Source organism: Antedon mediterranea, chromosome 9 (genome assembly GCF_964355755.1).
Source record: "Antedon mediterranea chromosome 9, ecAntMedi1.1, whole genome shotgun sequence".
Lineage (NCBI taxonomy): Eukaryota > Metazoa > Echinodermata > Crinoidea > Comatulida > Antedonidae > Antedon > Antedon mediterranea.
This window is the reverse complement of record NC_092678.1, coordinates 1,108,970-1,122,149: the sequence shown is the minus strand read 5'-3', so window position 1 is coordinate 1,122,149 and position 13,180 is coordinate 1,108,970. Positions and strand designations below refer to the sequence as shown.

General features: G+C 35.2%; 1 protein-coding gene across 1 annotated transcript in view; it reads left to right on the top strand.

Moving 5' to 3' along the window:
• Window positions 1-2,178: 2,178 nt before the first annotated feature.
• The window catches only part of LOC140059253 (uncharacterized), a 36,948-nt gene continuing 25,946 nt past the window's right edge, over window positions 2,179-13,180 (top strand). Inside the window, exons 1-3 of the mRNA XM_072105120.1 lie at window positions 2,179-2,335; window positions 11,675-11,714; window positions 12,318-12,476. Of these exons, the coding sequence (XP_071961221.1) occupies window positions 2,198-2,335; window positions 11,675-11,714; window positions 12,318-12,476 (337 nt within the window). The 5' untranslated portion in view covers window positions 2,179-2,197. The remainder of the gene's footprint in view (window positions 2,336-11,674; window positions 11,715-12,317; window positions 12,477-13,180) is intronic.

Here is a 13,180-nt window from a genome sequence, read left to right as displayed (position 1 = left end):
ATTTTAAGTTATTATTAGTGGACCTTTCGGTTGGTGGTTTTGTTATGATATCAATCTTGTGTTTTAAGCCGCAGATTTATAACCGATTCTGACCTTTTTATCCCCGACCTTTTGAAAGTACACAGGCAGAATATAATATTTTATCAACAAAGCATTTACTGATATGAGAGTGGGGCGCTACAAATTTGTTAAGTACACATAATTTGTTTACAATAATTCATGTTTAATCCAACAATGATGCGTATTGGTATCACGCTCTATAGTTTCGATGCATTATGTGTTTTTCGGTTCGGTCAGTTTGGGAATTATACTGGCAATAATCAACTTTAGTACAACAACGGTTGTACCCTATTATTATACCAGCAAACCATGGTTTGTTTGATGGCATTCCTTTCTCTTATTTACCTTTTCTTGTTTTTGTATTGTATTACTGTTACTGTTTTTTATTCTTGTATTATTTGTCTTACCATTGAATAAATGTTATATTGAAATAACTTGTTTCGTCCACCTCATTGAAGAACGTGAATATCTAAACCCATTAAAGCTTACTACATGATAATACATAAGACAGTTTCTTAAGATAAGCCGGGTTGGCTCTAGGACAGGTGTTGCTGCAGTTTATTTATCAAAATGATTCTGATATCATTTGACCCCACTGCGCACTCTTGATCATTATTCAAATTAAAATAAAAAAATAAAATAAAAATTGTGTCATCGATATTTCAGTGACTCGCACATTGTTGGTAATGAGGGGAGGAGAGTTTTTAATGTTCAGTTTATTAAACTTGGTTTCTACAAGCGACACAACGCAAGGGCGTAAAGCGTGGTTCCCACTAGCGACGCAACACAAGGACGTAACGCAACGCAACACAAGGACGTAACGCAACGCAAGTGAATTGACCAATCACAAGCGATGGCTTATTCGCTTGTGATTGCCAACTGTCTATAACTTCGCTTGTCATTGGTTAAAACGCTTGCGTTGCGTTTACGTCCTTGCGTTACGTTCTAGTGGGAACCAAACTTAACGTAAGTGATTAGACCAATCACAAGCGATGGATTATTGTTCAACTCGCTTGCGTTGAGCGTACGTCTTTGCGTTGCGTCCTAGTGAGATAATAATTATGTATCTTGAGGTTGAAACAAATCTCTATGGGCACAAGAGAAACATAAACACCGCCTACATTATGATACCTTCTCCTTCTGTAAGCTAGTGTCATGATTAATTAGTATTTTGTATCAGTATTTTCTACGAAAATTCTACAGAAATGCATGCAATATGATTAATAAAGATTGTAAAGAGAGTTTCATTTGTATGCTGATAACGGAACCTTTTAGTAGTTGAATAGTTTTATCGGCTGCGAGGCATATGCTTCAACGATTGTACATCAATATTGCTGAGGTGATAGGCCAATACGCCATTATATAAATTGGGCTAGGTACGATCAGAAGGTATCATCGTTGGTAAAGAAAAAAACAGAAACCAACATTCAAGGTTACAATATAGACAATTGCGGTCTCTTTTTAAAAACGCATCCTGCGGAAAGGTCTTTACCTTTCTGTTTTAAATTACTACATTTCGCAGGCTTACCAGGAATTATTTTGTCTAGCATTTATGTTTTGGGTTGGGTCGACCTGCGTTGCGTTACGTCGCTGCGTTGCGTATTCCTAATGGGAACCAAGATAAGAGGATATTCATTGGTTCCCCACTCGACGCACCGATTTGACCAATCACACAATAGATGACCCGAACTGTCGCTTGTGATTGGTCAACTCACTTGAGTTGCGAGCCATACGTCGATGCGTTGCGTCCTAGTGGAAATCAAACTCTATATATTATTGTTTTTGTGAGTCGATATCAATATTGATTGCGAACATTTACTGTGTTATGTACCAGCATAAACATTTGATGCTAGACATTTCATTAATGTTGTACTTACACCTATGATATGCATGTATAAGGCTTACTAAGAGGAAAGAAACACATAATTCACAATATTTCGATATATTCATCAGGATTGTACTTCTTTTGTCCATAAAGAGTACCGTACATGGATTAAATCACCACGTGACTTCACAGTGTTCTTATTGGTGGGTTAAATGATATAAGGGTAATAATATAGATACAGAGACGGCGGCGGTTTAAATGATCACCTAGTATTATCATTAGCAGTACTACGTACGTCGTAGCGCCGCTATCATGTTTCTTAATAGTTTTGTAAAACTTGTGGCAAATGTATTTTGTTTGTCTTTATTTTGGAGTGGATGTGTTCATTCAACTTCCGTATCGCTTGGCTGTTCCAATAATTGCTCCTGGCCTTATACGACAAAAGGTGAAGTAAGTATACACTTAACATAAGGTATTTATAATATTAGGCATAATTATTGAAGATCTCTTCATTTCTAATTAGGCACTATACTATTATAGCAATTAAAAACACTTTTCTCTTTAGGGTCCAATATCTATTTTTGAATGTTTTAATAGAAAACTGAGTGTTGACTATAATAATAATATATAAATTTGCGGCAGTTTCTCGGTGCGGCGCTTTTCAATTCTGTCTTTAGGTAATGCATATAAAGGGAAATTACATATTCATATTATAAACAATAAAACAAAATATATATTACTATTTATATTATTAGGCGGACTATGTATGAAACATAGTACTGTGCTTATCTGAATTGTCACTTGTGATTGGTTAAAAATGTATTGCGTCAGCGCGTCCTGTCCTACGCTCTCGTTGTCCGCGACACCGTGCGCGTATGGTCGACCTCGCGTGGCGCTATAGTATCTTTGCTCCAAATTTCACATCCGGTTTTCTCACTTGCCTCTCGCCTTCCCTCTCTCTCAGCTCTCTCTCTCTCTCTAAAGTGGAGTGGTATTTTTGAAATATTTAAATAGTTTTTTTGTATGTTATGTACTTCTGAGATTATAACAAACGAATGATTTGGAATATATAGTTATTTCACAATTACAAGGACCAAGGCATAAAGGTTAGGCTGGTCGATTAATTTTAGCCCCATCCATCCATCATGCCTGCCATGTTGTGGTACCACCACACGGCATGGATGATGGGGGTGAGAGGGTCGAGATCTTCAATTGAATTTCTGTCATCTAGGCCTAGCCTAGGCCTTGGCTTAACTTTATCAAACTATTTTTAGTAAACGTGAAAGAGAGCTAACTGTAGATCAATAAATCTTGATTATTTTATTAACAATTTAATGATTGATTATTTAAATTTGATTTTATTTTAATTTTTATATTTATTATTATTAATAATAATAATATTTAGGCCTAGGCCTAGGCCTAAATTCCTCCATGGCCTAATAATAGGAGGCCCTCTCTCTAGCTAGGCCTAAATATTAATATTATACAGGGAATAATTTCGCCAGTGTAGCATAGCAAAAAGCTATACACAACAACCTTTTTGCTACAGATTTTTAAATTTGTGTAGCAAAAAATACAATACAAAACTATGTTTCTCGACTAAAAAATCAGTTTTATTAGCAATATATTGCTAAACAAAATTTAAAAATTAAATTTTCCGCTGTTATAATTAGACCTATATTAATTATTATAGCCTAGGCCTAATGCCTAATAATAATATTTTCTTTTATTTATTTTATTTTAATATAGGCCTAGGGCTAGGCCAAAATGGCTATTTGTGTAAGTAGACAATCATGGGTATCTTGTGTGTTTTTAGTTTTATTTGTATAACAATCTTTTAGTAATAGTAGTTCTACCACCAATATGCAATGCAATGTCACAATTCTCAAAGAATTAATTAACATTTTTTTGTGTAACTACAGGCCTACATAGCCTATGGGTATGTGTAGTTTAAATAAATTTCAATGATAATAAAATAAAATTAAATATTTGAACTAATTAGACAGACATATCCGGAACATTTGCAATTACACTTATCACTTAAACCTGAAGAGTTTATAAACAAAAACATTAAAATATCTGAAGATGATGTTAAAGTACTTATAGCTTGTTACTACGTCCTGGTTTCTTAAATAAACTTTGCTTACAGTGATGTGGGCAGCTAAAGGGGTGATGGCAATAAGTAAACATTTTCATTTCATTTCAAGTTGAATTGAGGATATAAATGAATGAAGCTCTGTCTACACTATCAAACTAGTTTGACAAATAAAGTGTGGTGGCCCCAAATATGGTAGTGATATTCCCAAATGGTGATATGACATCATTATGTCCATATGGGCACATCATATTTTTTTTATCACATAAAGTTTGAGCTATATACAGTTACTACATTTTTTGCAGCACCATGTTCCCTGTAATAACGGTTGAAATGGTCTTTTTTAAAACTAACTGGAATTCAGTAAAGCTTTAGATTTTGATAAGAGTAAGCTTGTCACTAGAATGTTACAAATTGTTATTGGCAACATAAATTTGTTTTCATACGGCATTCTTTACCATTCAAAGCGCTAATAGCCTATTATTGCAAAGCGAACAACAAAAACCAACAATTTTTGTTGAGCTTAATAGCATATAATATACAGTATAACAACAAAGATATCAAATCTTTGTTCAGAATATGGTCATTAGGGCAGGAAGCTATCAGATAGCTGAATAAACATGTTAAAAATAGATAGATTTAAGCATTTTTAATGACTATTATCTGTATTGATCTGCTGTCTTTACTTGTGTATTAACTAGCCTATGTGTGATATATCATTGTGTCTACTCTATTCTAAGAATCACATCACCATCATGTTGTAAATTATCTTAACGTGACTCTATAAATATTCCATCGACGGCCACAGACTTTTCATTTCCTTTGGTTCTTATAATTAATTCTTCATTTAAACAGTGTGAGAGTGAGTATGATAGATCAAGTGTCCAATATCAAAGTCAAATCATTTATTACTTGTTGTTTGCGACTTAGGAGTCTCTATGGTAACAAGCGATGGGAGAAGGATTATGAGTAATTAACAAACAAACTTAATTCATTTTAGGAATTTACAACTTGAATTGAATTCACATGGCCTGTTATGTTCCATGGGTATTTAGTTTGTTGGGTTGTTTAATCATCGTATATGATCATCATCCTCATCATCATGATCATCATGATCATCATCATCCTCATCATCCTCATCATCATCATGATCATCATGATCATGATCATCGTCATCATCATCATCATCATCCTCATCCTCATCATGATGATGATCATGATCATCATCCTCATCATCATCATTATCACCATGATCATCATCATTATCATCATGATCATCATCATTATCATCATCATCATCATTATCATCATCATCCTCATCATGATCATCATCGTATATGATCATCATCCTCATCATCATGATCATCATGATCATCCTCATCATCATCATCCTCATCATCATCATCATTATCATCATGATCATCATCATTATCATCATCATCCTCATTATCCTCATCATTATCATCATCTTGATCATCATCATCATCATCATCATCATCATCATTATCATCATCATCATCATCCTCATCATCATCATGATTCATGATCATCATGATCATCATCATCATCATCATCATCATCCTCATCATCATCATGATTCATGATCATCATCATCATCATCATCATCATCATCATCATCATCATCCTCATCATCATCATCATCATTATCATCATGATTATCATCATGATCATCATCATTATCATCATGATCATCATCATTATCATCATGATCATCATCATCATCATTATCCTCATCATCATCATCATCATCTTGATCATCATTATCATCATCATCATCATCATTATCATCATCATCATCATCCTCATCATCATCATGATTTGTTAATTCAATGGCTATTGTATATTTTTTGTTCTTCATTACTTGCCAAGTTAAGAACAAGTTCCTAGTTTTGTTTGTGTACATTACCCCATTATGATATTACATCATGTAATACTAACAGTGAGATAAATGAGTAGATTGTATCAAAGTAAGCAAGTGGGGTTAGAAAGGAAGTGGAAAACAGCAGATACACTATGATAACAGTGGCTTTGTCTTGAGTTATGAATACTAGGTAGTGATTCCTGGCATTAAGTAGTCACCTAACCTTTAAAGCAAAAAGTTTTTTTTTGACAATTATACATCTGATCTATCCAAAACTGAAGAATCTTTGGTATATATTATAATAATTACTACGGGAGATGGTATCGATGGTTTCTGCAAACCCACAATAATTGGGATGATGAGTACATTTAGTTCTGTATGATGTCACTTACCAATAATTTTCTTTGGTCATATCTTACATAAATAAATATAGCCTATGTAGGTAAAGAAAGTAAAATTTACAATATTAATATTTTTAGAATCCACCTTTTTTATTATTTTTAGAATCCACCCTTTTTATTATTTTTAGAATCCACCCTTTTTATTATTTTTAGAATCCACCCTTTTTATTATTTTTAGAATCCACCCTTTTTATTATTTTTAGAATCCACCCTTTTTATTATTTTTAGAATCCACCCTTTTTATTATTTTTAGAATCCACCCTTTTTATTATTTTTAGAATCCACCCTTTTTATTATTTTTAGAATCCACCCTTTTTATTATTTTTAGAATCCACCCTTTTTATTATTTTTAGAATCCACCCTTTTTATTATTTTTAGAATCCACCCTTTTTATTATTTTTAGAATCCACCCTTTTTATTATTTTTAGAATCCACCCTTTTTATTATTTTTAGAATCCACCCTAATTATTATTTTTAGAACACCCTTTTCCAGAATTTTTTTGTTGGAATATTCAAGATTTTGCAATGTGAACTCTCCTTAATCATGCTTATGTTAAAACATTAAGTCTATAAATAGATGACATACTTAAAGTAATGTAATCAGAATTATTTAAACATTACAGCTGTTAAAAATATTCACATAATGTACTTCTAAATTCAATCACTTATTGTCTCATTTCGTTTTAAGGTCTGTGTGGATTTAATTCATTTCTTTGTTGTTTAATAAAAAAAATGAATGAAGATTGTGGTATAGATATTACTGTGCTTGTTAACATTTACTAGGCTTAAATCAAAAATGTCTAAAGTGTTTCATAAAGTTTTTCATTTTTAAAATTTGTTTTCATTGTCAAAAATATTTTCGAGTAAAATAGAGTAGCTAGGTTAGCAAGAAGACCTTGATAATTATTGAGAATATACAATGCATTGTTGGAATACAACAGGTTATTAGGTTGCAAATATTTTAAACCTTTTATGTTGAATGCATGCAATCCTTTTAGCAGGATGTTTCAGGATCAAATCATCACAAAACAAAAGAACACTACATTTTGTACAAGTTTTGTAGGCTTAAGATATGATAACCAGATTTTGTCTTTTGAGGTTTATTATGAAAAGATTGTAAAGGTGTTATTGTGCTTGAATAATGTAATCGTTGGTGTATTAAGTGTTGCACAACAGGTTGTTGGCAGCAAGTTATACTTTAAACTTTTCAACGTTGTTCAAGAACAGGATGCAATGCTATATTATTAATAAAAGATCTAAATTTTCTAATTATGGCCATTTTTAAAGAGTTTTATGACTATAAATATTTTTAAAAATGCCAAGAATGTGTAATTCGTTATTTTCCTTTTATATTAACAATAATGGTTTCCCATTAGGTAGGGTACGGGTACCATACATTGAAAAGAATATGAAACCGTCCTGGCAATGCATGGTTAATTTTTTAGGGTTCAGTTTGTTTACTACAGTTTGGATTTTTGCTAATTAATTTAGCATGGTGGTTAAATATAGACCTAAAATATCATGTGGCTAAGTCACAAGATGGGTGCCTTAAGCACTCATTAGATTACAACATAGTATCATCATCATTTGTGTAACATCAATATTGAACTTGTTTCAAAATTCAAAAAACTGCAAAATGATGAATTTCAACATTAATACTTTTTTATTATTCAAACGCTGTATTTATTACAATATTTCTTGTAAGTGTGTAAAAGATTATTTTTGCAGACAAAGTTGCTAAGTCTGTAGCCAGGGAAGGGGGTGATACAATGATTCCAACCCCTATCATCAGTAGTGATGGTAAATGGGCCTGTAGCCAGGGAAGGGGGTGATACAATGATTCCAACCCCTATCATCAGCAGTGATGGTAAATGGGCCTGTAGCCAGGGAAGGGGGTGATACAATGATTCCAACCCCTATCATCAGCAGTGATGGTAAATGGGTCTGTAGCCAGGGAAGGGGGTGATACAATGATTCCAACCCCTGTCATCAGCAGTGATGGTAAATGGGCCTGTAGCCAGGGAAGGGCGTGATACAATGATTCCAACCCCTATCATCAGCAGTGATGGTAAATTAGCCTGTAGCCAGGGAAGGGGGTGATACAATGATTCCAACCTCTATCATCAGCAGTGATGGTAAATGGGCCTGTAGCCAGGGAAGGGGGTGATACAATGATTCCAACCCCTATCATCAGCAGTGATGGTAAATGGGCCTGTAGCCAGGAAAGGGGATGATACAATGATTCCAACCCCTATCATCAGCAGTGATGGTAAATGGGCCTGTAGCCAGGGAAGGGGGTGATTCAATAATTCAAACCCCATCAGCAGTGATGGTAAATGGGCCTGTAGCCAGGGAAGGGGGTGATTCAATAATTCAAACCCCTATTATCAGCAGCAGTGATGGTAAATAGGCCTACATCTATCTAGTCGGCTGATAACGATTTTTTACCAATTTTTTGCAGACAAAGTTGCTAAGTCAGTAGCCAGGGAAGGGGGGTGATACAATGATTCAACCCCTATCCAGAGGCATTGATAGTAAATAGGCCTGTAGCCAGCTGGGAAGGGGGTAATTCAATGATTCGAACCCCTATCAGAGGCAATGATGGTAAATAGGAGAAGGGTGATACAATGATTTTTTACCAATTTTTTTATTTAAAAGAAAAAAAGCCCTTCTATAAAAATCCTGGCTATAGGGTAGGCTTTAGTTGAATGATTATAAGTACTTGAAAAATTGAAGCTTGAAATGGCAGTTGACCTGAAAGTGACCTTAAACTTAGCATAGCAGCAGTTATTTCAAAGAAAGGCGCAAAGTGCAGTAATTAGAGATTTGAAATTGGAAGTGAAAATGTGTTTGTTTTTATAAGCATTTTTATTGGGTTTTTTTCCCTTGAAATTTGATTAAGGACTGTCCTTACCTGGACAGCAGATTGTTCAGTCATTGTAAATTTACAGTATGGTGAATATAAAAACAATAAAAAACTAGTTTATGAGAATGCGTAATTTTTCATTACCGTCTGAAGAAAACCACAGCCATCATAAAAACTCAACCATGTTGAACATTTTAACATGGTTTTTTCATCGTCATAGTTTTGTCTATGTATGTACAGACATTTATGATCTTAAAATATAAATTCAATTTGTTACCAAGGGCATAATTAATACTGTAATGCGGGTATAAAAGGTTGTCTGACCAACACGCCCCATAGTATAATTATTTATCTACACCTTTGATGTGGCACTTGCGTTGTATGTACATCATTGTGCTGCGCGTACGCCCTTGCAATGTGTGTACATCCTTGCATGTGCATACTTCCTTGTGTTATGCGTACTTCCTTGCGCTGTACATACATCATTGCACTTTGCGTACTTCCTTGTGCAGTGCGTACTTCCTTGCAATGTGCATACTTCCTTGTGTTGTGCGTACTTCCTTGCGCTGTGCGTACTTCCTTGTGCTGTGCGTACTTCCTTGCGCTGTACATACATCATTGCACTGTGCGTACTTCCTTGTGCTGTGCGTACTTCCTTGCAATGTGCATACTTCTTTGCGCTGTGCGTACTTCCTTGTGCTGTGCGTACTTCCTTGCAATGTGCATACTTCTTTGCGCTGTGCATACTTCCTTGCAATGTGCATACTTCCTTGTGTTGTGCGTACTTCCTTGCGCTGTGCGTACTTCCTTGTGTTGTGCGTACTTCCTTGCGCTGTACATACATCATTGCACTGTGCGTACTTCCTTGTGCTGTGCGTACTTCCTTGCGCTGTACATACATCATTGCACTGTGCGTACTTCCTTGTGCTGTGCGTACTTCCTTGCAATGTGCATACTTCTTTGCACTGTGCGTACTTCCTTGTGCTGTGCTTACTTCCTTGCAATGTGTATACTTCTTTGCGCTGTGCGTACTTCCTTGTGCTGTGCGTACTTCCTTGCGCTGTACATACATCATTGTACTGTGTACAGTATGTTGCGCGTATTGGGCGTATTGCAATGTGCATACTTCTTTGCACTGTGCGTACTTCCTTGTGCTGTGCGTACTTCCTTGTGCTGTGCGTACCTCCTTGTGCTGTGCGTACTTCCTTGCGCTGTACATACATCATTGCACTGTGCGTACTTCCTTGTGCTGTGCGTACCTCCTTGCGCTGTACATACATCATTGTACTGTGTACAGTATGTTGCGCGTATATCCTTGTGCTGTGCGTACGTCCTTATGTTGCGCGTACATCATTGTGTTGCGTGTACATTTTGTGTTCCGCGTACGTCCTTGGGTTGCGTCTAAAGGGGGAACCAAGCTTAACCACTGTTTTTTTTTCTTGTTTTACATACATCTATAATTAAAACAAAATTGAAACCAATTGTAATTGTTCTCAATTAAAAATTTGAGAGAGTATGGGTTAAGAGGACTATGCTAAAGAGTAAGCTGCTGGGAAACAAATTAATGATGTATTTCCTAGTAACTCAGACAACTTCAAAGAAAACTCTAATTGTTAATGAACATAAATCAATTTGTAACTACATCTTTATCCCTATTAAAGAAAAGCCATGCACGCGATCTATTCTCATTCATTCCAATAGAAGATTATAATTATTCTTGTTTTAGCTTTGTTTATAAAGAAGAATTGATTATATTAGAAACGTTGTACAACAGTTTTGTTTTTAAAATTGAATTGATTTTGTATGAGGCCTGTATTCCAATTATTTTTTACTGCTAATTAGCTGAAATAGTTTTGTAACAACCCAATTATTAGTTGACTTCTTCTAATTCTAATACCCCATTTTACACGAGGTAAACTGCTGAAAGTGACATTTAAACATTTAAAAGATAGAAAAATTAATAAAGATTACATTTTATTGCTTTACAGATCCCTTCCCTAGTCTCCAATAAATGCTGCTTCCCATTTTTATTATTTTATTTAAATATTTTGTACGTTTTTTATATCAACTTGACGGATTAAAACTCTTAGGAACACATTGCAGTTTAAAATACAGCACATTCATTCAGCCATTATTAACTGTATGATATTCATAATTTTGTTGTAGTATTTTAGCAAAATTCTAGATTTTGATATAAATGACAAATGTATTGTTAATACCTTTGTGTGTAAATTGTGTAGGTGTGACGACATCGTTCACAAATTACACCACAAAGAATTGTCAAATACAAATTGATGTTATTCGGCTTTGCGGGCAGTTTACCGGACGGGCAGTTGAGTGAGCGGTTGACCAATCCAATTGGCCCAAATTTCTTGGACACCAGACGTAGTCACTGTATTCCTGTGTAGAGATCATGCCATATAAACTTGTTAGTTCTACTAGCCTGGTGCCTGTTTGCCCAGCACTTATCCTAGAAGAAGCCATTTAACTGTTTATATTGGATGACGCTTTTTCTTGAAAGACATTTTTCTTTTTTTTATTTTAGACAAAATATGAAGAATGCACAGCAACAAAGTATAAAGAATGTAAGTTATAAATCCTGTTCTTTGTCATAGATAAATTAAAGTTTGAAGTATGCCATGTGTTTCTAAAAAAGGAAATAAAGTAAAGTAGAGAATGTCTTGCCAAACGGCTGAAATCTGACCAATTACCTTAATATTGCTTGGACGCAAGGTGATTTGACCAATCACAGGAAATGGATTATTTAACATCTTCATTGCATTGTCAAATCGCTTGTGGAATTGTGCGTCATTTGTCATGGTTTTAAAATTGAACAATATTACTCTTTTCAATAGCAATGGCAGCCCCTGCATCTGCCTCAGACGTATTGGCCCATGTCTTTCCTCTGGTCAAAGTGGACATTGGCCGAGGGAAGCCTTTGATCAATGTTAGGACCAACCAAAGTGCTTTAACCAGTCCTGGCTTAGTTTCATCCATCATTTCAGATGAATGTAAAACTAATTGCGACAGATGTCAGACATAAACAAAAACTAAATTGAAACGAGTAGTGTTAAATTATTTGTTGAATGGATCTTAGTACTCCTTTGCAGGTTTCATTCATTTTATTGAATGTGTTGTGATATCAGGATACAGTATGTATTAATTTCTTTTTGTTTTGTTTTTATTAGTTGATTGTTATGGGAATATTCCACATGGAGATTGTACTAAATCTGTGAATACTTGCTACGCAACAGCCTTATCGGATTCAAACATTGAACTTGAGTGGATAAAGAACCTGGAGAATAGAAAATACAATCTGAAGATTAAAATAAAGATTTTACGTGATGGTAAGACAAGCAAGAGCACCTTCAGGACCCAGAAAATTGTCCTCTTAATAGGAGTGTCCTCTGAATAGGGGTCCAGAAAATTGTCCCCTTAATAGGAGTGTCCTCTGAATAGAGGTCCAGAAAATTGTCCCCTTAAATAGAAGTGTCCTCTGAATAGAGTTCCAGTAAAGTGTCCTCTGAATAGGAGTGTCCTCTGAATAGGGGTCCAGCAAATTGTCCCTTTAATAGGAGTGTCCTCTGAATAGGGGTTCAGAAAATTGTCCCCTAATAGGAGTGTCCTCTGAATAGGGGTCCAGAAAATTGTCCCCTTAATAGGAGTGTCCTCTGAATAGGGGTCCAGAAAATTGTCCCCTTAATAGGAGTGTCCTCTGAATAGGGGTTGTCTGTAGTGCTTAAACATATATTGTTTCTTCTTTTTGTTTCACAGGCAAGTGTCCCCTTGATAAGTTGCATAAATAGGGAGGGACGTTGCATAAATAGGGAGGTGCGTTGCATAAATAGGGAGGTGCGTTGCATAAATAGGGAGGGACGTTGCATAAATAGGGAGGGACGTTGCATAAATAGGGAGGTGCGTTGCATAAATAGGGAGGTGCGTTGCATAAATAGGGAGGAACGTTGCATAAATAGGGAGGAACGTTGCATAAATAGGGAGGGACGTTGCATAAATAGGGAGGGACGTTGCATAAATAGGGAGGGACGTTGCA